The 26,279-nt window shown below is 37.1% G+C and overlaps 1 protein-coding gene across 14 annotated transcripts in view; it reads right to left on the bottom strand.

The window, feature by feature from the left end:
* Nucleotides 1-2,152: 2,152 nt before the first annotated feature.
* The window catches only part of HNRNPC (heterogeneous nuclear ribonucleoprotein C), a 45,776-nt gene continuing 21,649 nt past the window's right edge, over nucleotides 2,153-26,279 (bottom strand). For 7 of the 14 annotated variants that reach the window (XM_082385052.1, XM_082385051.1, XM_082385053.1 and 4 more), the window contains 7 exons: nucleotides 22,361-22,638; nucleotides 19,005-19,119; nucleotides 18,370-18,417; nucleotides 3,673-3,833; nucleotides 3,025-3,138; nucleotides 2,622-2,782; nucleotides 2,153-2,522 (listed from right to left, as the gene is read on the bottom strand). In XM_082385052.1, the coding sequence (XP_082241178.1) occupies nucleotides 2,439-2,522; nucleotides 2,622-2,782; nucleotides 3,025-3,138; nucleotides 3,673-3,833; nucleotides 18,370-18,417; nucleotides 19,005-19,119; nucleotides 22,361-22,601 (924 nt within the window). In that variant the 5' untranslated portion in view covers nucleotides 22,602-22,638 and the 3' untranslated portion in view covers nucleotides 2,153-2,438. The remainder of the gene's footprint in view (nucleotides 2,523-2,621; nucleotides 2,783-3,024; nucleotides 3,139-3,672; nucleotides 3,834-18,369; nucleotides 18,418-19,004; nucleotides 19,120-22,360; nucleotides 22,639-26,279) is intronic. The other 7 variants (XM_082385048.1, XM_082385047.1, XM_082385046.1 and 4 more) reach the window with 3 other exon arrangements.

Below are 26,279 nucleotides of genomic sequence, written 5' to 3'. Positions count from 1 at the left end.
CCAATTTACATAATCTTATTGTTCCTGTTTGCATTATTTCCCTTTTCTTTCACATCCAGTTCCCTCTATAAAACAGGGGCTTTAAAACATGCATTGACTGGTACTAGTCTATTTATAATCCTTGCAGGTTTCAGATGCTGGAGTAACATCTGAACTGAAATCTAATGGGAACCCCCTTTCAAGCATTCCAAATTTGTCATCCACCCCAACCTGACATCAAGTTTGCTCCTTCCACTGGTTAGATAACAGCAAATTACAAAGTACCCTAAGCCAGTGAGCTCCAAAGAACAGTTTACCAATTAAAAATTACGTACCATTAGAAATGTTTCAAAGGGATTCCTTTTCAATCATCCAACCTTCTCTCTTGCATTCCAACCTTTGTTGGAAACTGCATTCTTAAAATCTTCCAGGCTATTTTCTTAGATTTCATGGCATACTGAGAAAACCCATTATTCTAAATTTTATATCCAAACAAACGCATCACCGTATTTTACTTTGTTTTGAGCTTTCCACAATTTTTTCAATACTTGGTTTCATATGCAATTAAAAATAGATGCTTGTATGCCTGGGCTAATTGGTCCAGTACTTCTAAATACTGATGGCTAACATAATCTCAAACAGGTTTTATTAGCATCTTAGTCTTAGAACTTTGACTCTTCTTCTAAGCATCTAGTTTATTTTCTTGTCATCAGTTATGTGCTAAAAGTGAGTTTGTATAACATATGAGAACATATAAGATCAGAAAACAAGGTTGTTAAAAGTATTTTTGACCAAATTATCACACAAAAGCTATGTATATACTGTGTATCTGAGATCCAAGGGCAGTCCACAGATCAGCCTTTCCCTTCTATTCTACTTTGTCACCTATTATATAAAATGACTGATGAAATCTTTATAAATAGGATATGACTTCTGCCCATACTAGGTTGTATATAAACGCCTTTGAAACAGCAGCAACTTTCTGGGGAATCCAAGGTTTGTGTGAGTGGTAACAGCCCAAAACTAACTGTTTTTGTCCTGCTCTGCAGGAAAAACTGAAGTATAAAACAAATAAACCAGACCTTTCAGGACAAGGCAAGCATCACAAAACTGAAAGCTGTTTAATAAGTCCAGCCTTAGAAGTTTGGGTGCTAGTTAGTACCATGCCTAAAATTAGTTTATATGGATAGAATTAATTGAAAGTGAAATAAATGTGTAACTGTGTCCTCAGTTACCTAGGAAGGCACAGGCTACAAAAGACCAGGAAATAAAAAGCTCTCCTATTTTCAGTAACACCGAGGCACAGACTCAGTATCCATTTGGTAACTGGGGCTATAAACAGCAATTAAAAGAACAAAATGGAAGAAAATACAGGTTTTATTCTCCAGTTGTTTCATTTTTCCTAAAATCTTGACATGTTTGAGCCTCTTTCTATTTAAGGTTGAAACAGTTCAGCACACGACAAAAAAAATCTCAAAAAAGGTGCCAACTGGATGGACCACAAAGCATTGAAGAAAAGGCTTAAAGCAGTTCCCGAACTTTTTCATTAGGATCTAAAAGCCATTTTCGCAAAAGAATCTCCACTTCACATCAAAGTTACTTGTCTCCTTAATTCAACACCCACCCCAATGAAACGTAATTTGAGTAGTGTATGTTGGTATGCATAATAATTATGACTCAAAGAAAAATATATCTAATATATTCTAGGGGTTTTGTGGAGGCCGCTGTGAAACAAAGAATTTGAAGTAAACAATTATAAAATACAAAAATAAAAAACCAGGGTGTTTATTTTTTCTCCAAATTCCTGGTTTAATAAGGACTTGTTTATTTTGAGAAAAAAAGGTCCCAAACATCAGGCTATTCACAAAAATAACCCACAGTATCAACTTTAGAAAACAAATCTTAAGACTATTACACTAATTATTTTTCTAGAGGATCCATTTGACATGCCAACTCTCATTCACAAAAATACATTGTTACATTTGTGTTGAACAGCCCCACACAGCACTCCCATGTGGGGTATAACACGCATACCTCTAATTCAAAGCTGCTCTCAGGTGCTACTCAACTAATGAGACTGCCTTTGTAGTTAGGGAAGCAACTACTGAACTCATGTATGAATGGAAAGAACTGTACTCCCTGCATAACAAGAGATTATTTTGGAGACAGTTGATAAAAACCATACATCCTTTTTATTGTTAAGTCATAAAGAGGTATCAAAATTAAAAGCAAAAATTACAGGGTAAGACTTAACATAACTACTAGGAGCATCAAAGGAAGTGAAAATGGGACTAGGCGCAGGGCAGTATGAATTAATGAACATGGGAAGGACAAGGATGGGGACAACAGTGAGCATGTGCTGAAGATACTAGGGGAGAGGATCTGGTGAAAATTTTGATCTTAGACAAGCGCCTAGGTAAAGAAATAATGGGACAAGATTTCTAAACCCCACTATGTGCTTAAGAGTCATCCTCGCCATTGGCGCTGTCTCTGTCATCCTCTCCTTCCTCAGCCTCTTTTTCATCATCCTTGATCAACTCCAGCTGTGAGAAACAGACACAAATAGGATGGAGTTAGAGGCACTCCATGTGTCCCTGATCCCCCCTCCACCACCTCTTTCTTTCCTTTCCCGTGGTTTTCACCTGGTCATCCCCCCGATCTTCATTATCATCATCATCCAGTAGGTCCCCCTCCTCAGCAGAGTCATCTGCACCCCCCTCAGACTCCATCTTCACATTAGTCTCATCTTTCTTCAGGGAGCTGCTGCTCTGCTCCTCTTCTGACTTATCATTCTTCATCTCTACTGGGGATGAGAAGGACAAGTCTGTCTAGGGGCAAGTAATGTCCACAGGATGTAGACAATCCCCACTGATGATCATAGAACTGCAGCACAAGTCTAAATCCTCCCACACAAATGCCCTTCCCAATTCAAATTCCACAAGTTTCACATTAAACTGCTTTATATCCCACTATTCCAACATATACTTTCAACTATCTTAGATAGCTACCTCTACTTTACACCCAACAAGCAAAAGGACCATTTACCTCCTTGTTTGCTCTGTTCCTTTTCGATTTTTTCCAGGCTTTCCAGTAGGGAATCCACTTTTTGTTTTATCTGGGTCAACTCCTTCTTAATGGTCTGAAGGTCATCTCCTTTCACTTTAATACAAACAAAACCCTAGATTAGAATCAAATGTACCAGAAGCTACCAGTTAACCAAACACACTCCCCCACTAGACTATACAACAGTGGTCAACATGAGATCCTTGGAGAGAAATGGAGCCTGTACCAGACTGTCCTAGTTATGGGGGGGCCACCCATCTTTTAGTTGGTAGCTGAAAACTGAATCTAATGTGCCTATTCCCTTAGCAACAGCATTCTTACTTCTGTAGGTCTGCTAAAGACCTCAATTCTATTTTAAAAGCACTTTCTGTACTGTTTTACCAACATATTTTACACGATGAATGGGTGCCCCTCAACTCCCTAAAATCTAATGACTTTTTTCAAATTACCAAGGTCTTAAGGATAGAAGACTGCCTAGAGTTGGCCCCTTAATCACTATTTTCTCATCTTCTATTATTTTGATTATGCAAAGTTATTTGTACAAAACCTGAACATTATTAACTGCACTAATTTCCATATTTCAACATACAAGAAATATCAGAATCACAAAGCTGCAATAATAATACATACACTTTCCAGACTTAGAAGAAGATCCCCGCTGTCCACTCTTAGAATTGAAGCCACTTTTGCCCCTTCGTGAGGTGTTTCCTGATACACGCTGGCGTTTTGAGGGCACTACAGCCCGAGCAATAGGAGGAGGAGGAGGAACACGTGCTGGGTAACTGTACATCCTATTGGATAAAAGGAAAACAGAATTCCTTCACAACTAAAAATAAGTCAGGAAGATTCCAACAATGGTGTCCTTGTAAAATGATAAATCATTGTCCATTGTTCCACAATTATTTCTTTTTGCTAAGCTAAGTTAATTTCATTCAAAAGGCCAGTTTACTCTGATATTTTTAATACTGCAGCTACTTTTCTTCATGAAAATACTACATATATACACACATATCCAATGATATGGTTGGTTGCCTTAAGCACTGGACATAAAAGGTTTCTGTGTACAATGGCAGTATTAACAGAACATTACTTTTTACAATGAATGGCCTTTACCTTGATCTTATTCTTTTCACATATACACTACAATAAGCAATCCGTATAAGCCAAATAAAGTACTTAGAAAAGACTGCAATTAACCAAGTCTGCAAACAGAGCTATTGGTCGCTAAATCCCTGATCTTTTCACCCACAGAAGCATACAAGTAATTATCACTAGTTTGTAATATTACATTAAACCATATAAAATTGCCAGTATTAACCATTTTTGGCCTATAGAAACCGGTATTTCATGTGTTAGCTGGGTGTACATAGCATTATCAACTCTAACAACATTTAGCATACTCTCCACTCAAAGCTCCAACAGGACAGAGAATACTGTCTATCTTGTTCACTATTCACTACTGCCTAAATCCACTGCCTAGCACACATTTAGCTTTCACAAATCACTGACTGCTCAACCGCTGCTTCCACTGGATGAGTATCCCAGTGATTGCTAAAGATATACCAAAGTGATGGCCTGGTATTGATGCTTCCATTTGTAAAGAGAAAAATCAAAAGACAACAAAAAAACTTCTCACATGGACATCAGTTCTAGGAAGTCTCTTTATTCCATGCTGTTACTTTTACAAAAGCCTGTGGCAGCATATGAAGCTAAGACATACCTGTAGGAAAAAAACTTATAATTCTAGTTCTGAACTTTTTTAGCTATTAACTTAACAACCCACCAACTGTTGCTCTGCCTAACCGCAAAGCTTTGAAATTTTATAATTCAAAGAGATACCTAGTAACAGTAACTTTTTTTTTTTAAGATTTTTTCTGATGTGGACAATTTTTAAAGTCTTTATTGAATTTTGTTACAATATTGCTTCTGTTTTATGTTTTGGTTTTTTGGCCCCGAGGCAAGTCCCCAACAGTAACTTTTTATTATCACTACTTCCTTCCATTTTTATGTAAAGCTTTTCATCTTCTGGCCCAAAATTTTCCACAGTATAATGATCCAGAAACTATAAAATATGTGTTCAAAAACTACTTTCCTTTGTGTAAGGTGATGCTACTTTGTACAATTTCTGGGGGTAAAAAAGTGAGTTATCCACATCTTTAGGTATGAAACATCTCATGCCTCAGCCCTGTTGAATTGAGAGATCTAACCTACCTTCCAATCTACTCACTCTCACTGGCATCAGTCTCCAAACCAATGAGCTAGCCATTCTACATTCCCTACACTCCAAGGCACTGGAATTTCCTTTTGAACCATACTAGTTCATCTGACTGGGGTAAATTGCCATAGCAAAAATGAGGAAATGCAGTCTATTTTCAATCTATGTAATGGCCTCCTGAACACAAATGGAAGTCAAACGTTCTAGTTCTCTAAAGAAAAATGTATTTTAAAAGATCCACTGGTAATGCTTTTTAGTGCCACAGAACTTAACTGCTGCTTAAGCAAAAATGGGCTCTCAAAAAACTCACAAAGATTCCTCTAAGGAAGTTTAAGTAGACCTTGCCTTATAAAATGCCAAAGTGCATCAATGTGAAAACATGAGGCGAAAACACAAAGAGAAAAACCATACCTACTGTGATAACCCTTAAAGTCAAAGGAATAGATAAGAGGAAACTCAGTATAAAAGCTTCAAGAACCAGCTACAAATTAAGTAACCATTTTCCCCACAAAAAAGCTATACAATAAATCACAGGAGGCATCAAAACAGCTGCTGATCCTCTAGATCCTCTAATGATAAAGCCCAAGTCATTAAAAAGTCTTCATGAAAGTTTCACTATTACCAGAGGAACAAGCACTCAACACTAAGAGAATTATGACTGCACCCTGAATCAGAAATCTGGACACTAAGTGTTGGTATAAAAACTAGTCAGAAATAAAAGGCAGGCTTCCCTGGTGGCGCAGTGGTTGAGAATCTGCCTGCTAACGCAGGGGACACGGGTTCGAGCCCTGGTCTGGGAAGATCCCACATACCGCGGAGCAACTGGGCCCGTGAGCCACAACTACTGAGCCTGCGCGTCTGGAGCCTCTGCCCCGCAACGGGAGGGGCCGCGATGGTGAGGGGCCCACGCACCGCGATGAAGAGTGGCCCCCGCTCGCTGCAACTAGAGAAAGCCCTCGCACGAAACGAAGACCCAACACAGCCAAAAAATAAATAAATAAATAAATAAAGTGAAAAGAATCAAATTAAAAAAAAAAAGAAATAAAAGGCAATTAAAATACCATTTTAGGGGCTTCCCTGGTGGCGCAGTGGTTGAGAGTCTGCCTGCCAATGCAGGGGACACAGGTTCGAGCCCTGGTCTGGGAAGATCCCACATGCCGCGGATGCAACTAGGCCCGTGAGCCACAATTGCTGAGCCTGTGCGTCTGGAGCCTGTGCTCCACAACAAAAGAGGCCGCGACAGTGAGAGGCCCGCGCACCTCGATGAAGAGTGGTCCCCGCTCGCCACAACTAGAGAAAGCCCTCGCACAGAAAAGAAGACCCAACACAGCCATAAATAAATAAATAAATAAATAAAAATTTTAAAAAAATTACCATTTTAAAGAAATTAAAACATTTCTGGACACACATTAGCTAATAACAAACAGATAAGACAAAAAAAAAACCCCTCTATCCTAATCTCCAAGCTAAAACATAAGCATTACAAGGCATTTATTAAATGTACAAGTTTTCAAAGGCAAGCTTCTTAAATGACTAGATGTAACACACAGTGATCTTTGGCCTCAAAAACCCTGATTAATAATAATACATTTCAACCACTACAAAAGTATTGATAGAAACAACTAGAATAAAGTATTAGTGGGCTTCCCTGGTGGTGCAGTGGTTAAGAATCCGCTTGCCAATGCAGGGGACACGGGTTCAAGCCCTGGTCCGGGAAGATCCCACATGACACGCAGCAACTAAGCCCGCGTGCCACAACTACTGAGCCTGCGCTCTAGAGCCCGCGTGCCACAACTACTGAAGCCCACACGCCTAGAGCCCGTGCTCAACAAGAGAAGCCACCGCAATAAGAAGCCCGCGCACCGCAACGAAGAGTAGCCCCCGCTCGCTGCAACTAGAGAAAGCCCGCACGCAGCAACAAAGAACCAATGCAGCAAAAAAAAAAAGTATTAGTAAAAACCTACGTTCTCCTGAATGTTTATTTAATGTATCGTAACTGTTTCCACTCTTAAAAATTGGATAGATAAAAAATAATTTTAGGCATATTCATTATCAAATTCTGAAAACCAACTAATTTTCAGGTATTGTTGCCTACAAAAAAATGTGAATAAAAAATAAATGCCATAATGTGAAATAATTTATAGGTGAGAGCAATCTAGTAAGATCACCCCCCCACTGACAATACTGATTTATCAAATTCACTTTAAACATGCAATCTCATTATAATTTCATTCAAGGGTTAGGAGATTTTTCTTCCACTTCATTATTTTTCATCTACAACAGAAATATTTCAAGATGAAGTTTCTTCCTCATTACCTTTAATTTTCCTAGAAAAGGGATTGATTTTATAGGGTATTATGTTTTGGGGCTTTACAATGTCTGAGACTCCCTGAAATTGTCTGCTAAAATTCTGTGAATACTCCGACTTAATTAAAACAATCTACAACTTCTACATTTCAATTGTAAGTTTCCCAGTACATCATCCAGAGTAAACCTTCAGAACACACCCCTTATGTAACATTATGCTGTACAGTTTTGTAGAAAAGGACTTTACAAAATTTATTTATCTTTGGCCTTGTGTGGACTGAAGCATTATACTGCATGAGCAGAATATCAACTACTGATACTCATGAATACCAGAATTTAAAAAACTGTTCCAAGAATCAAGGCCTTCAATAACTGGTATCTTTGAACATTATAAATGTATTCCTAGATATTTCTTCCTCACTCTTTATAAAACCTTCTGAGAAACCATATTTGAATGATTTAGGTAACTATTTTCCAATCTTTTTTAAAACTACCAAAACTTTCACCGGATTATACTGACGGTACAACCCCCTCAAGTAGACTTTATATCTTATCATTCTTTTTTAGTAATTAACACAATGAAATTATCTTAAATTTATTATTGAAGACTATGGTATACAATTCTAACAAATAAATACTTATTAAAAACTAATTTTTTTAAAGTTCACCCTAATCTAATTTTAATAGTATATATTTCTTTAAATGTCAAAGCTTTAGTTTACAAATGAGTAGACTACTGACTTTAACTACATAAGGGAAAAGAAGTGCGAAAAATGACAATGTGACATGTTTAATTCAGGTTTACATTAAAATGAAAATATGAAACTGTGTTATGTCAAATACTGACCCTCAAAACCCGTTTGCATGATGTAGTTGGAATTCATCCTGTTGAGCTATAAAATAAACAAACTAGCGAAATTCTTATAATTTGTGTTTTATTTCTAAGTTAAGAGACAATTTCTAATTGTTATTTGTAGGCACCCCTCCACAAACGTTGCCTTGAGGAGTCTGGGAGAAGCCAAACTAAGATACAAGGGTTAACACTTGTTTTGCTAATACAATTTGCGGATAGAGTGCCAATTACCAAGGTAAATTTGCATAGTTGCACTTTATGGTCCTTAACTTTCTTCAAATTGCCCTTTATGGTCCATTTAAGGATACAGATTATCTGTATGACAGTTAAAATTAATAACAGCAAGTACTTCTCATCTAAATGATAAAGGGACTAAATGATAAACCAGTCTGCTGTACAGGATTCATTCAATATATAGGGTCACCCAAACTATCAAAATTTTAACTAAATAACAATTCTTTATTAACTAAAGGGGAAAAAAACACACCTCTGTAAGGTTTAAGAACCTCTGTAAGGTTTAAGAACCTTGCCCAAAGGTTGGGGAACACCACACGCACTGCTACTTACAAAGAGCAGGAATCAACAGCCTCTATGTATGTAGAACCAATGGTAGCAATCAATAATTGGTTCTGCAATCTTCCTTTGAAAAGAACTGTTGATATTAGTATTTAGAGATATTTTTGCAAATTCAAAGATACATTTGATTAAAAATTGTCCCACTGATTTTTACAAACAGTTTTGCAAGAGAGCGAAAAAATACTGAACGTACATACTCATTTTAAGATGCATCCAATCTCACAACTTTTAAAATATGAAAAGTTGCTTAAAATTAAAATTAAGCAACTATATTGCTTAATTAAAATTAAGCAACTATATTGAACTTTCTTGATGGATTCATTGGGAAGCTATGTTAACATAAAACTGTATGTTTCATAGGAAGGCAATTTGAAAATTCACTTGAAAAAAAATAATCTGGGTGATAAAATGCAGATTGCTTTGAGTCCTAAATCAATCTTTTTAGAAACAGGACTGGATCCAAGAAAATATTAAGAAAAAAACCTTTTTAATCCCTGGCTTTGCTTCTGTTTATCAAACTTTCCATCCAGGTGATAATCTTTTTAGACTCCTCAATTTCCAAAGAATTATACTATTACTCATTTGTCATGATGTCCTCAACAAACATTCCCAAATTTTTACTTTTTAAAAAGCTGAAATTAAAAACAGTATTTATGAAAAATATTGTTTACAAACAGTAAGAACATATAAGCTCATTCATTCCTGTATTCTCATATTATCAAGCCAGGTGAGAGTACAATTCTCTCTTTTCACTTACAATAAAATTTCTTTTAAGGAGTTGTCTGAGAAAACAGATTTGTGGTTGCCAGGGGATAGGGTGGAGGGAAGAGCTGACTACAAAGGAGCTTCATGGCGAATTTCTGGAGGTATGAAACTACCTATATCTTGACTGTACTAGTAGATACATGGGTACGCATGTAAAAACTGTACACCGAAAGAGTAAATTTTACTGTATATATAGATATTTTAAAAGTTTTCTACGTTGTCTCCACAATTTCTGTCTTTCCATTCTCTCTTGAATCTCCTTGTAAAGTTTTGTGCCCCCACCATTATCAAAACCTACCCTTGTCACCAATGATTTCCACACTTGCTACTGCCTACTTCACATCTCTCAAAGTGGATGTCTAATAAGGAGGTTAAATTAACATGTCCACAACTCATCTGTTATATTCACCCCTCACAGCCTGGTTCCTTCTATGTTCTTTCCCTATCCACTGTTTCTATAAATTCCAAGCCAAAACTTTGGTGACATCTTTGATTCCTCTCTTAGCCCTCACATAGATCTGGAAGCAAATCTGTCTGCATTAACTTCAAAATTCAACTACTTCTCACCATTCCCACGGTCACCTCCCTGATCCTTCCCCAAATGATTATTTGTCTAGATAATTCCATCAGCCACTTATTATCTATTTTCAGAATAATCTTGTTAAAACATTACAATTACGATCCTTTCTGCTCACAACTCTCCAATGGCCTTCCCCTCATTCAGAGTAAAAACTAAAGATACATAACATCTTAAAGTGCTCTGTATGTGTTCAACCCATCCATCTTCTCTGAGACCATCTATTTTCCACTAGTACCCCTGGTGCACACAACAATGCCTCATAATAAGATCTTAACAAATACTTGTTGAGAAAATAAGTGACTTTACTAAACTGGCCTCTAGGGAAGAATTTATCACAAGCCACATTATCAACAACAGATAACAAACCAAACCTACCCATTTAACTGGAAAGCCAGTAGGATTAGTTTGCCTTTTTTCTAGCTTTATAAAGACTACTGAGAGAGTTTTTCCCTAAGAAAATCAGACAAAACTTGAATAATAATCTACCACAAAACTGAATCCTTTTTCAAGCTATTTATTACAAAATAAAAATCAGATCTTGTGCCTATAATGTATGTAATTTGAGACTATTATGCCATGCTTCCTGTAAGGAAATCACAAAGACAATTTTCCATAGAAGAGTTTCTCCTGCTATTATACTTTTTGTACCCTATTAATCTGTTCCCCTTGCTAAACTCCACTAATCTCACAGTAATAGCACACTTATCACTGTAAAGTAATAAAGGTCCTGGAAAAAAAGTTTATCCACCGAAACAAGTCAAATTCTATTTGGTAGACTCTGTTTCTTATTCCTTGGATTACAGTTTAAGAGGGTATCAAAGTATAATCTTATCCTATTTGTCAAAAGGATATGTCCTCTTTCTTTCCTTGAAAAATAACATTCGTTTCCTGGATATTCTTTCACTATTCCCAACAGATTTGTTCCAAAACTACAGTCTGGGTTCTCTAACTTCCTGAAGAACAGTCTTTACTCATTATATTTCTCATATTGAACACTACTCGAAATTTGTTATACCTAGTTATGACTAACTTTGTAGCACTCCAGACGTGTACTGTCCAACTGAGTAGTGACTGGCCATGTGTGGCTATTTAAAACAAATTTAAAATTCAGTTCTGCAGTCATGTTAGCCACATTTCCCATACGTGGCTGTCTACCACAACAATACTGCACATGTAGAATCATCACACAAAGTTCTACTGGACAGCGCTGTTCTGGTTTGTTCCTTCCAGACATCTACCTATACCTATATATAATTTCCAAAGAGAGCCTAGAATTCTATAACTTTTTAAGTCTATAACAAAAACATAACAAACTAGCTAAATGTTCTTAGTATAAACTGATTGATAGTTACACATCTCCTATGACCACAAAGCAAAATGGTGAAACTATTAAAAAAAGCTAAAAAGAGTAATAAACTTCAAAAATGATATTAGATACTGTATCCAGAGACTTATATCCAGAATATATGAAAAAGCTTTACCCAATATAAAACTGGGCAAAGAATCTGAACACATTTCTCCAAAGATGAACAAACAGGCAATTAGCACATGAAAACCCAACATCAGCTTTTATGAAAATACAAATCAAAATCACAATAGGATAATCCTCACACTAGAATAAACAACAAAGATACATAATAAAACAAATGTTGGCAAGGATGTGGAGAAATTAAAACGCTCATAACATGGCTGACAAAAAGGTAAAATGGTACAGACGCTTTAGAAGACAGTATGGCAGTCCCCCCAAAAGTTAAACAGAGAATTATCATAAAGACCCAGCAATTCTACTCCTAGGTACACACCCAAGAGAAATGAAAACATATGCCCATGCAAAAATGTGTAATACCAATATTCAGAGCAGCATTATTCAAAATGTGGAAACATCTCAAAAGTCTACCAACTGATGAATGGATAAACAGAATGAGGTATTATCCATGCAATGGAATATAATTCAACAATAAAAAGGAATGAAGTACTAATACAGGGTGTAACATGGATTAACTGTGAAAAATTCACGGAAGAAACTGGTCATAAAAGACACATCTGATTGCACTGACATGAAATGTCCACAACAGGCAAATCTATAGATAGAAAGTGGTTGCTAGGCCTCGGGATAGAGAAAGAATAGGGAACAACTGCTAGCAAGTTGTTTATTTTTGGGGTGATAAAATGTTCCAAAATTACATCATGGTCATGACTGCACAACTCGGAATATATAAACTGAACTGTATACTTTAAAATGAATTACATCTCAACAAAGCTAGGTTTTTAAAAAAGAAAAAATTAACATCAAGGAGCTTGACAAAGTATACCCGGATGGAGAATGTCCTGAAGTAGATTCCTAAAACAGCAGAGGTTACCTTTCCATTAGGTAATAATGTACCCAAAACACCACTTAATTAAGAGCCAAAGCAGATTCTTTGATCTAGACTCAAATGCTTCCCCTTCAAATAAATATCTCCCACTTACTCAACAAGAGTCCAGGACACAAATTTAAGTCCAATAATACCACATTTATGTTCAAAGTATAGTCATACTAATATATGCACTCATCTAAAATCTTTCTGCCAACTACATGATCAGGTTCCCGTAAGAAAGAACCAACAAAAGGGCTCTAAGCAAATGAAAAATTTCACCCTATGCCTAAAATGACATCTAAACTGTCACCTAAAGAGGCATCTCTGAGCTTTCCCAAGTAGCCAAGAACCCTCTTGCTCTCTGAATCACATGCCCTTTCCAAGCAGATGGTCGCACTCAATTCTCCAAAACCTAAATATTTCATGTACTCTTCCTTCATACACACATACAAAGCCCATCTCTCGGGTCCAGTGTTGCTCAGGAATATCAGAAAATTGGAAGAAAAGGAGGGAGCCAAGAAGACAGCTCCTCTAACACCAATAAGATGGGTGGTGGTGCCTCCAATCCATATACTGTATTTTTTGACTTCTTAATTCAAAACCTAAAACACTGTATGCCTAGAACAAAATAAGGACTCAAATATTAGTTTAAGGAATATGATGGTCAGCCTCTTTTACCTGTCTTGCATTTCAATGGAGATTCCCCCACCTCAACTTCTTTTCTCCACTCTCTACCAGCATACCTTAGTGGAAAAGATCTGTAGGGTAAGTATCAACAAAATTGCTTATTTCCCAAAATTCTAACAACTCAAAGCTTCCAAACACTTGTCACTTAGCAAAAAAGATTATGCCTTTAATGGCATAATTCTAGTCATAAAAGATAAAAATCTCAGTTTGCTTTACTTGGCTATTTTCTCCCTAAAAAGCACCTGCTCTCATAACTTTGACCCAATAAATCATGCCAAGAGCAGTCTACCTCAGAAATTTCTCCCCATTCCAACATTTACAATGGTAACTACAGATCTTTTCCTCCTCCAGTTTCTCTTTTCTAGTCATGGGGTTGTTTATAAGACACCACTGCTAATAGGACACAGCTAAATATGCCATACAACTGCCCTTGACGACCAACATTCTTTCCAATCACAGCTGGCTGCTTCCCCAAATATGCTAAGGATATTCATAACTGTGTATCTTTATTAGAGATGTACCCTCACCCTATCTGCCTAAAAAACCCTCCTGCTTATTAATACCAAAGGCAGGTTCAAATACTGCCCTTTGTGAAACTACCTGGAGCTCTTTAAATTTTAACGGGGGAGCTTACAGCTCCCCAAAGGGCAACACAATTCATCTTTCTATGAGACAATCCTGTACAAAGCAGGACACATAGCAGCCCCTATTAATTTCATAGCACTTTCTTTACTGTATAATATAGTGCATACCATATATGTGCCATATTTGATCTGCTTGTAGATTTACTTCATTCCTCTATTCATGGTGCACTAGCAATATTTACTTAATATATTTATATGTGGAGTAATAACAGCACTCTGAAAAATCTCTAGTGGAACAACTTCACAGTTCAGTCACTTATACATTGTTGACATTATTATCCATATGCAACTTATGATAAGTTATGTATTATAAAGTCCTCAAAGACCACTGAACTAAAACCAGGGTCCTTTTGAACCAGATCTTTTGCTTACCAGGTATTTAACATGTCTCAGCTATCATACTATAGCCTATTATCAAATCTGACTAAGTAAGTGCTCCCAAGTTCTTTATAGAAGAATGACTGAGAAAGAATTACTCCACTGTCCATAACTGATATTTCTTTTATTCAAATTGAGACACAATTCGCATACCAAACCACAAAATAAACCCTTTGAATATGTACAACTCAGTGATTTTTAGTATTCTCACAAATTTCTGCTATCATCACCACTCTGTAATTCCAAAACATTTTCCCTGGGTGATCTTATAAGGGAAAGAAAAGCGGGACTACAACTGATTACAGAAAGTACATCTGAAAGCTTTTCCTAAAAATGGATATGTTTTTACACTTAAGAAAACACTGTAAATATTTGTGGCAGAAATCAGAAAATACTTATAAATCAAGCTTGATAAGAATATTGCCAGGTTAGCTGTGACAAACAATTTCATACGTGTTAGCCTATCGAAGAACTTTCAGATCTGCTTTTAGTATATTCCAATCCTCTTGTGTGAAAGATAAGATTTCTCAAAAACTATAGCTTTAAAAAAATTTTTTTATTGGAAAAGAGTTGATTTACAATGTTGTGTTACTTTCTGCTGTACAGCAAAGTGTATCAGTTATACATATATATATCTCCACTCTTTTTTAGACTCTTTTCCCATATAGGTCATTACAGAGTATCAAGTAGAGTTCCCTGTGCTATACCAAAAACTACAGCTTTAATGCCTGTTTATCTCCAACAATGTGCCAATTATTTTTATTACAACACTTTTGGCACAACAGCACAATGTGCCTTCTAATGATCAGTAATTTCAAAAATAAATGACTAAATATCAATGTGGAAAGAGAACTAAAATAAATAAAGAGAAATTAATTTAAGCATTTGAAAGAAAAACCACTCAAAGGAACTGCTTCACACAAGAAGTCCTCTAACAGGAACTACTCCAGCAACAATTTCCCTAGAAGCAACAAGATTCAACAGGACACAACTCGAACTGGATCTTTGTCAGCTTATAGGACTTATCAGACTTTCAACACCAATGAACAGTATGTTTTGTACTCAAGGGTAACTGATGCAACTCTCCTAGTTTTATACACAGACTCCCATGAATATTCACCCAACTTTAAGCCTTGTATTCCTACCAGAAAAAAAATGTGTTAACAAATCTTTGAGTAATTATAAACTATGCATGACAGTTTATAGCATATTTGAAAGAGGTGACAATGTATCTGAGTGACATTAACAACTCTATCTAAAGTGGTAGTTTCACATATGTTGGCAACTTATGTTAAACTCATCTAAGAACCTCCAACATCTATTACATCAGGAATGGCCTTAAGAACAAATAAAGACAGGCCTAATTTACATAATTTATGAAAAAGGTAATTTGCATTAAGACTACAGAATCTAATCTGCTGTCTCCTCAGAAGACAGCATATTAAAATAGAAGTGACTCAGTTAAGTTTTAATATTTGATTATCCTCCAGTTTTAAAGGTAGAGTATTTATAATCTTTGGGACTTGATCACCAATACCCACAAATACCCAAGCAAAAATACAAATCACTCTAATTCTCCTAACATCATTAATCACCTACTCCCTGATATCTAAAATATATATATCTCCTTAAGAAACACCCAATGCCTTCATTCTTAAAGTTTCTGACAAAAGTCAGGCTAATGATGATTAAAGTGCATAATACCTTTATGAACTATTCTGGTCTCCTCTCCCACCTCCCCCATGTCAAAAAAGAGAAAAGAAAAGAAGAAAATAGTACTTGAATCTCAACTAGCCTCCAAATCTACCCCACTAGTTCACAGGGAATACAGGTGGCAGAGGAACATGCTAAACAACACAAAATACAACCTGCAAAATCTGTGGTCTAAAAAAATTTCCAGTCTGTGGAAAACTGATGAGATTATTTTAACTATTTTAATTATAAATGGTATTGTCGTTATGTTTATAAAAGCAGTCTTTATCTTTTACTGATATACTATTTTCTTATATATGTATATTTGAATTAAAAAGTTCCATAACACAGAGTAAACAAAAAAGTTGAAGTAACTACTAAACAGCATGTCTAGAAAACAAACACCAATCAGTCTTCATTTCACTATGAAGACTTCTGTCACATAAAGAACTCTAATTATGCTAGAGATGTTAGTTTTTGTGGACAGAAATGGTGGGGTGTCCATGATTCCCTTCATTTTGATATTATAGGAATAGTCATGCTCTAAAAAGATTGTGAATTCCTGACTGATTAAAAGCATAATAATATTTGAGGGTTATTTTATAATGCAATCTATCTTCCACGTTTCCTTTAGTCTTTGTAACAACTCTATTAGTAGGCATTATTATCTCCATTTTAGGGATAAGAAAACTGAGATGACATATATGACTCTGGTCATAACCTTTTCCACTAAGTGATTAAGTCTTTGGATTCCTCAATTATTCTTTTCTCTGCTCTGTATCAGCTGCCTCCCTAACATAACAATAGGTAGTAGAAATGTCAAATTTATGTCTTGAAATATTCATGTGAATTTCATGTTCTTCAGGGTATGACTAAGGACTAAAGTGACTAAGTAGACAGATTTAACCTCCATTTACATAACAGGAAGCAGAGCTTTCAGCACATCTCACAGCCAATTTCCCATATTCTTAAGAATCTAACAGTTGATTCAGGATGTTACTAACTGTATCTTAATCTTGTGAATAAAGTATCTTCAGGATGACTTCTGAGAGAAAACTATACCATTTTCCTGAGAAATTTTTCCATTCTTAAAATGTTCGTTTCCCCAACAGACCTCAGTATATATTTAAATGAGCTCTTTTCCAGCTACTATTTGGTTACTCCATCACTCATCAGAATTATTTTTCTACTGGTTGAGATTAGAATGGAAGGTCAAAGACATTCCTTTTCACTGACACTCTATAATATCAAGCAATACAGAGAATAACTAAAGGTATTCTCTTGCCTCTTGAAAAACTAAAAAGTGAGGCCAACAGTGGTGCTGTCACCAATTTTTAAGACCAAATAGCAGTGGTAAGAAATCTGAAGATATTTCTGCAAACATCTAAATGATTTCACTATTCTCTGCTGTCTTTTACTCAATTTTGAAATTCCTCACTTAAAAGAGCTTTTCCCAAACTTATTTAGAGTGGGATGATAAAGGGATGGTCAAAGTTTCACTGCCTCACCAAGACAACTAAAAGTAAAACTTTAGAGGACAATTCTCATGAAGGTAGAACCGTATACTGTTAAAATTTTCTATACACTCAAAGTCATACATAACTTATCCCTATCCACACATCTACCAATTTTCTCATGACTTTTTCAAATACAAATGCTATTCTGCAGGCACAAGAAATCATAATCATTATTCCAACCTCCCTGCCTTTTAGAACTGTATCATCACCCCCAATCTACAATACAAAAACACTTCAACATTAACTCCTAAAGCAATCTATATTGTTAATTCATTATATATGCTTATTGCATCCTATTTCATATTGGTTGGTTTGCTCAAAGGAGACTACTGGATTTTTAAGGTTAGGAATCATTTTTTATAGTTTTGCTGTAATCCCCTACAATGCAAAACCAAGGGGCCAGTATGCAATAGGGAAATAATGAAGAGAACATGATACTGCTAATTTAGTCCCATTTCATCATTAGGCAAGTCAGTCCTTACTTTTATGTGGCAAACAAATTAAAACACTTGCCCTGACAATATATATAAACTGATTCTTTGAAATCAACAGACACGTCACCTTAGCTAGTCTACCTCTGACGATTTTGGGGAAGGTATTTTTTCATTATGTTCTGGCAGAAAGAGAGGGTTTTATTTGAAAACATGTCTGTTATTCATTACTACAAAATGGAACACTTATTACTACGAAATAGAAAAATAAAATGGTTCTCACTAGACAGCTTCTTTCTGGAATAGACAAACATTTTAAACATACCTGTCATAATAATCCCGTTGAAAGTCATAGTCCAAGTCAAAAGAGGAGCTGAAAAATAAATACCAAAGAGGATTAATTTGGAACTGTTGATGTAAATTCACAACAGCAGATGGGAAAAAAAAACCCACGCTAAACCAACCCAACAAATAGATCAACAGATTAGCATGAACTAACGCCCAATCCTTAAACAACAGATCACTAAATTCCAATCACCTTAGGTCACTGGCCATTCAGTGGCCAAACTGCAAATTTAGGTGTAAGACTGCTAAAATGTCAACACACAACATAACAGCTAAAATAAGAACATGGAAAAATACAATAGTAAATTAAACATTCTTATGTCATCCTCCTTCCCTCTCTCCCTCCCCAGCTTCTTAGAAGCTAAATAACTCCTCTTGAAGGACTTTAATTTATGCTTTAAATACCAAACTACTCTTTAATAGTAAAAACCTCAGGGAATTCTAATAATTCTCTGGGAAATGGGGTAAAAGGAGGTATATTAACACAAAATTAATAAAGCATTACTTTCGCACATATAAAACATACTACAGTTAACCCTCCCCACATCCAGAAAACAGATAGAGAAGATGCCCACTGATGGACACAATGCAGTTATAAATAATAAAGTTCCGGACCTGAGTAGAGGGGACGGAGAAGGGTGTTCTGGTACTGACCCGTACATCTCCGCTGCAGATCGTTTCACACCTGCTTTTCCTCGGTTCACTTTTGGCTCTGCGGCCAGATTAATATCTGAAAAAACAAAAACAAAAACTTTAATGACACCTCCATTGAGGGGTACGGTGGGGTGGGGTGGTCCTCAAACTGCAGCTTTTTAAAGTGTACATGGCCATACACATCAACAAAGGTCAAAAGATGTACCTCATCTTTCCTTGTCATATAAAAAAGGCTCAAGAATTTTTTACAAGGTTTGGACTTAATCTTCCATTTCTTTGTCCTCTGTTCTGTACCAACAAAGCATTCATTATGCAAAACACATTAAGTTTGTCTCTGGTACCGTCTACCCTCAGCTCGCACACTTCAATGAGAAACTCTCATCATTCAGAGAGTGCTCACTCAGTTACTATCAAAGTAGAAAAATATCAATGACCAACAGTTGCCTTTCCAGAAATGATTCTGTGCATTTAAAATAAGCACAAGGGCTTCCGTGGTGGTGCAGTGGTTAAGAATCCGCGTGCCAATGCAGGGGACACGGGTTCGAGCCCTGGTCTGGGAAGATCCCACATGCCGCAGAGCAGCTGGGCCCGTGAGCCACAATTACTGAGCCTGCGCGTCTGGAGCCTGTGCTCCGCAACAAGAGAGGCCGCGATAGTGAGAGGCCCGCGCACTGCGATGAAGAGTGGCCCCCACTTGCCACAACTGGAGAAAGCCCTCGCACAGAAACGAAGACCCAACACAGCCATAAATAAATAAATAAATAAATTTAAAAAATAAAATAAAATAAAATAAGCACAAATATTAGGAATGAGTAAATTACCTCAGAGATATAAATATATAGCAATTCATGAATTAATATGGTTGAAGCATGGCACCCTCAAAATTATCCCCAAAGGGGAATTTTTAATTCTCCTTACAAATAGGATAAGCTGAAAAGTTGCATATAAAATACTTAAGAAATACTGTGCAAGGCTGTCCTGGTGGAGCAGTGGTTAAGAATCTGCCTGCCAATGCAGGCGACACGGGTTCGAGCCCTGGTCCAGGAAGATCCCACATGCCGCAGAGCAACTAAGCCCGTGCGCCGCAACTACTGAGCCTGTGCTCTAAAGTCCGCACGCCTAGAGCCCGTGCTCTGCAACAAGAAAAGCCACCCAATGAGAAGCCCACGCTCCGCAATAAGGAGTAGCCCCTGCTCGTCGCAACTAGAGAAAAGCCCGTGCACAGCCACAAAGACCCAACGCAGCCAAAAATAAAAATAAATAAATATATTTACAAAGAAAAAACAAACAAAACTCTATTTGGAGAAAGTATTTAAAAAAATAAATACCGTGCAAACAGCAAGATGCTTAAGTAAACAACCTTTACATGCATGCATACACACTCCAAGAAAAGGGAAAGACGCAAAAAAAAAAAAGAATCCTAGTTTCCATATACAGCATAATTTTTAAAATACCTATGCCAGAGTGCCCAGCTGCTTACCATGCCACCCACTACCTACGAAAGAGTTAATGTTCTCCCTCGTATTTTAACAGAAGAGACCATTTTGTCAAAAAACAATTAGCCAAAAGCTAGCCAGCTCTCCAAAACTCAGTTTAAATGACTAACTGAAAAACAGACATTTAAGTACACTGCTTGCTAAACACCATTACATTTATGAATAATCTTCAGAGTTCTTGGATCACTAAACATTTCTAATTTTTAATGTTTAATGTTTATAACAACCTTGCTTTTTATAGTTTTGACTTTGGAATCCTAAGATTTTACAAAACTAAAGATAAATTTTTAAATCAATTTAAAAATAACAAAATGAAACAGAACTAAACTATATATCAAGTTGATTATACAACCTTATAGAATAATTACTTCATGTGATTCTAAACTACAGTATAGTTGACTCTTGAACTACATAGGGGTTGGGGCCCTGACCCTCTGCACAGTTGAAAATCTGCATATAACTTAACAGTTGGCCCTCCTTATCCGTGGTTCCGCATTGGGGGATTCAACCAACGTTCCTGTAATACTGTAATACATATTTATTAAAAAAAAAAAAAAAATTCCACGTATAAGTGGATCTGCGCAGTGCAAACACATGTTGTTCAATCAAAGGAAAACTGTACTAAGTCAATATCCAAAATAGAATATATAGTAATAAAATGAACCTCAAATCTAAAATAACATTTAGTAATCTTAATTTTGGTAAAAACACAGATATGACTGTTTGAAACTGCGGTACAAAGTGCACGTAAAAGCATACGTTTTGTTTTCTTAAAAAAGTAAGTGTCCCCTATTCTGCCCAAGATGCAATTAAAATTCAGTAACAAACACTCCTGGTATAACAGGGAGTGGGTTTCTAAATAACCCCCATTAAAAGGAGCCAACACTCTTATGAAAAAGGGACAAACCCCAGGATAGATCAAGAAATACACAGATGACCTGGAATATCTTGTGGTACCAGAAAGCAAGGAGGCAATGCAATATTAGAAGAGTAAGGTCTCAAGGACACAGGAACCAACTTGAAGGTTATCGATCCACTGGCCAAAGACGAAATATCCTGAGCTCTAAAGAATGATTTGCAATGGACTGAACATATGTAATGCGATCTAAAGTTTAGAATATAAACTGTTTCTGAATAGAGCTCAGATCTCATTTCTCAGAATTTGAACATGCTAGATCACAGAGAACCCTACTGGAAGAACCAATATCTAAAACAACCTTTTACTGGGTGTAACATACTGAACTAGAAGCTTCTCATGAATCATCTCAATTAATCCTCTCAATTTATCTAATTTCTCTTGACAACCCCGAAGTATTATTACCTCAGGTAAGAACAGATAATAAACTGAGGTCCTATTACCTTCATTTTAACAAACGAGAAAAATTAAGGCTCAGCCAAACTATGTAGACTGCCCAACACATAGTTGTGAGGCCCCAACATACAGCCTAGCAATCTGACTCTAGAACACATGACTAAGCTATACTGTCTTCACCCAGTCGACTGTGTGCAGTAAGACACAGCCATTTTAAGCAGCAATAGTACCTTATGAAATACCACTCCTATCTCCCCTACCTTACTCAAGACTGCCAACTAAGGGTTATCCAGTCTCTACTAACACAAAACGGCCTAATAACTAAAATCCTCTTGAGCCTATGAAACCTATAAACCCAACAGTTTTATTAGGCTAATGTCAGTCTTAACATCCAGAACACCTCAGACTGTTAAGTTTATGGAGAGGGAGACAAAGAGAAGACATGAACAGAAAAACTCTCAGATCTGAATTATATAATCAATGAAAAATTAATTCAACCCAGACCTTACCTAAAACCTGGCCAGCAATCATTCTGCCATCCTCTCCTGCCACAGCAGCCCGGGCATTTCTCTCATTAACATACTGAACGAAGGCAAAACCCTTATGAACAGAGCAACCCACGATTTTGCCATATTTCGAGAAGATTGCCTCCACATCAGATTTCTTGACCACAAGAGTATTGAGATTCCCAATGAATACACGAGAGTTCATGGAGCGAGGATCCGTCTTGTTGGTAACATTGCTGGCCATTGTCTTTGATGGTAAGGTGCCTCACAAAGCTGAAAAACTGAGAGAAAAAAAAGGCATTCAGGTGAAAAGATGTTAAAAACAAAACAATCCTTGATAAAAACTTGCTCTACTCTTATTCTGAACCACTGTGACTACCTACTACCTTACTTTGAACCACTTTCAGTCAACTGAAAAGGATCTCATAGCAGCAAGTATATTACTATTCAGAGACTAGAGCCCCCTGAATAAATCCTTATAGAAATTCAACCTCCCCTTCTGTAGTATATTCCTGCTAGACTATCCCTTGTGGGGCTGGGGGGGAATCCTCTTCACAGATTATTGGCAACACAATCTTCTTGGGCATTATTAATTCCAAGTGACCTCCCTCTGTTTTAAAGTCCTCAAGCAAATTAGAACCCCCTAAGCTCTCTACCACTGACTTCTTGTTTTTCACCTTCCCAGTCATGCTAACCTAACTATTTCTCGCCATCTATCATCAATAACTCCACCTTCTTGCACATTGCTTTTACTAAAATGAGTCTCACTCATTCCCGCAGATACATAGAACTCCAAACTCTGCCCGCAAACTCTTCTTCAGCTAGATGAATGTGGACAACTGACACACAACCCTTCAAGTGTAATTAACTTTATTATACAAAGGCAATAAACAGAACCAATTCATTCACTCTGGAAATAATCTATTTCCAGGTACTTCAACTGATTTATAGTATGCCATAGATACCTTAGTTATCAATACCATCTTTTTTACAGAATGTAATGATTCTTAACTTTTTATGTGAAAATATAATACAAAATATAGCTGGGACATTTAATAATGCTGGATGGTGATGATGATAAAACTACCAGGTAGAACACTGCATGAATCAAAAAAGAACCAGGAGACGGGCTTCCCTGGTGGCACAGTGGTTAAGAATCCGCCTATCAATGCAGGGGACATGGGTTCGATCCCTGGTCCGGGAAGATCCCACATGCCGCGGAGCAACTAAGCCCGTGTGCCACAACTACTGAGCCTGCGCTCTAGAGTCCGTGAGCCACAACTACAGAGCCTGCATGCTGCGACTACTGAAGCCCGCGCGCCTAGAGCCCATGCTCCACAGCAAGAGAAGCCACCGCAATGAGAAGCCCGCGCACACCGCAACGAAGAGTAGCCCCCGCTCGCCGCAACTAGGGAAAGCCCACGTGCAGCAACGAAGACCCAACGCAGCCAAAAATAAATAAATTAAATAAATTAAAAAAAAAAAAAAAGAACCAGGAGAACCAAGGAAGAGAATACAACTTTCCTCAGACCGTTTCAAAACAAAAATGATCTTCATGTATGTTAGAGGCGCAATCCTGTTATTACATGGAGACTCATGATATCATTTTAAAGTGCAGATGTTTTGACATTCTTTAGCTTTTGTATCAGTCTACTGCTCCTTCCCACACCAAAGTTAAAAAGGGTTTAAGATGGACCCACCTTAGAGTAACATTCTTATTTCCCATTCATCCCTTTGAAAGGTACTGACAACAAATTAAACAACAAATTAAGATACCAGTGTCTAGTATCTCTTAACTTTCCAATCAAGATAATCATAACAAACTAGTTTTCGTGGATTATGTAAAAATGTTTTATATATACATACATGTAAAAAAAAAAGATGGTATAACATTTATGGTATATGACCACTACTATTCTGACCCTTAAAATACCTAGTCATTTCATAAGCATACTGATTTTAAAACTGTAAAGCTCCTATCCTTTCTGAAATTCAAGAAACAGCCTGTCTTTTACTTTGGCTTCTAAATTACATCTTTATAAACAGTTAATTTTTTGACTAAGCAGTAAAAATTTACCTCACAGTGGCTAGTGAGAATCACCAACAGCCTTTCAACTTAAGTGGGAGCACCAGAAAGTCTTAGAACACCAACAGGAATCAAATCAGAAACCTACTAAAAGGCCTAAATGGTTTCAAATACTTCTGCTTGGCTCTTAAGGTTTGCTATTAAGTGGGGACTTAAGTCAGTTTTTAGCAAATGTTTTCCACAAACAATAAATATACCAATAGCAATTACAGGTAAAATCTCCCTTTTAAAAAAATTTTTGTTTATTTATACTTGGCTCCGTTGGGTCTTTGTTGCTGCGCGCGGCTTCCTCTAGCTGCGACGAGCAGGGGCTACTCTTCGTTGCGGTGTGTGGGCTTCTCATTGCGGTGGCTTCTCTTGTTGTGGAGCACGGGCTCTAGGAACACAGGCTTCAGGAGTTGTGGCACGCGGGCTCTAGAGCGCAGCCTCAGTAGTTGTGGCACACGGGCTTAGCTGCTCCGCGGCATGTGGGATCTTCCCGGACCAGGGCTTGAACCCGTGTCCCCTGCATTGGCAGGCGGATTCTTAACCACTGCGCCACCAGGGAAGCCCCCTCCCTGGGTTTTAATGAGAAGAATAACCGTGGGTAAAGCATGGACAGCATTTACAACAGAACTTGGTGTCAAAGCATCCCAATCAAAACTCCAAAATGCACGCTGCTAAGGGCAAGCCAACCGCTAACGCACACGGTATCTATCACTGTGGGAGAAGCAAAGAGAAGCAACTGCGAGCCTAAAAGACCCAGAAATTGAAGAATACCAAAACACCCAGGTAGTATTTATTGGCAAGGAAAAGGGAACCAATGTCAGGAAAAGCAGTTCCAACAGGGAGAATTCTGCCTGCTCCAATAGTGGGTGAGTACAAGGTACTGCAGTTTAACGGTCTGAAGGTGCTAGAGCAGCTCAAGTCTCTATAAAACCTCAGTACCAACTCAGAAGCCCCATGTGCACCATTCCTTTCTCAAGCCCTTTCCTCCCCCTAAAACTCCTAACTTTACAGTAAAATCACTTCCTTCCTTTTGAAATAGTTCTATTACCTAAATGTATATATCCCTGCATAGTACAGTCTTACCCATTAAAACAAATTTGATGTGTCTTTTAAGGCTCTTTTTATAAGTTCCCCTTTAACTTAAAATTTATCTGTTGAAGAATCCTGGGCATTTGTCCTGCAGTTTTTTCCAGAATTTCATACCCTCAGTACAATTCCACGTATTCTTCTGTCCTTTGTATTTTCAGAAATTGGAGGCTGGGACCAAAGGCTTGATCAGACTCATGTGTAACACTTCTGTAAGATTATATATAGGTGGCATTATCTTTTTGTGATGTTAGTAATGCTAAAATTTTACCAGATCTCTCTAGGCATTATGGTCCCTCAAGCTTCTAATATATTACTTCGAAAGAACTTGGAAAATAGTTTATCAGTTCTTGCATCTTAGTAACAGTTTGCCTGTGTCCTTTATATTTGTCAGTTTCACTGGGTATAAAATCACTGAATAACATTTTCTTTCCTTAAATATTTTACTCCATTTACTTTGGAATGATTCTGTGACAGTCCAGAAGTGTAAACCTTGCTGGCAAAGTTGTATTTTTCTCAACTTGAGTAGAAACTGCAGGGTTTTTGCTTTATAGTAACTCATTAAGCTTTTTTTCTTTTTCTTTTTAAAGACTAACAGAAATGGAATAGATATAAATGAGTGTATCTGAGGCTGCCTCACGGGTCACAGAAGTTTACATTTTGGAGTCACCCTCGTAAGACAGGTCAATTCCTCCTAGCTTTTTAAAGATAGTATCAGTGAAGGAAGAAATGGGAGAAACTGTTCTGACTGGGTTATAACTC

This window comes from Balaenoptera borealis, assembly GCF_965194805.1.
Source record: "Balaenoptera borealis genome assembly, chromosome: 3".
Classification (NCBI taxonomy): Eukaryota; Metazoa; Chordata; class Mammalia; order Artiodactyla; family Balaenopteridae; genus Balaenoptera; species Balaenoptera borealis.
The sequence above is the reverse complement of the archived record's forward strand: the minus strand, read 5'-3'. Positions and strand labels throughout refer to the sequence as shown.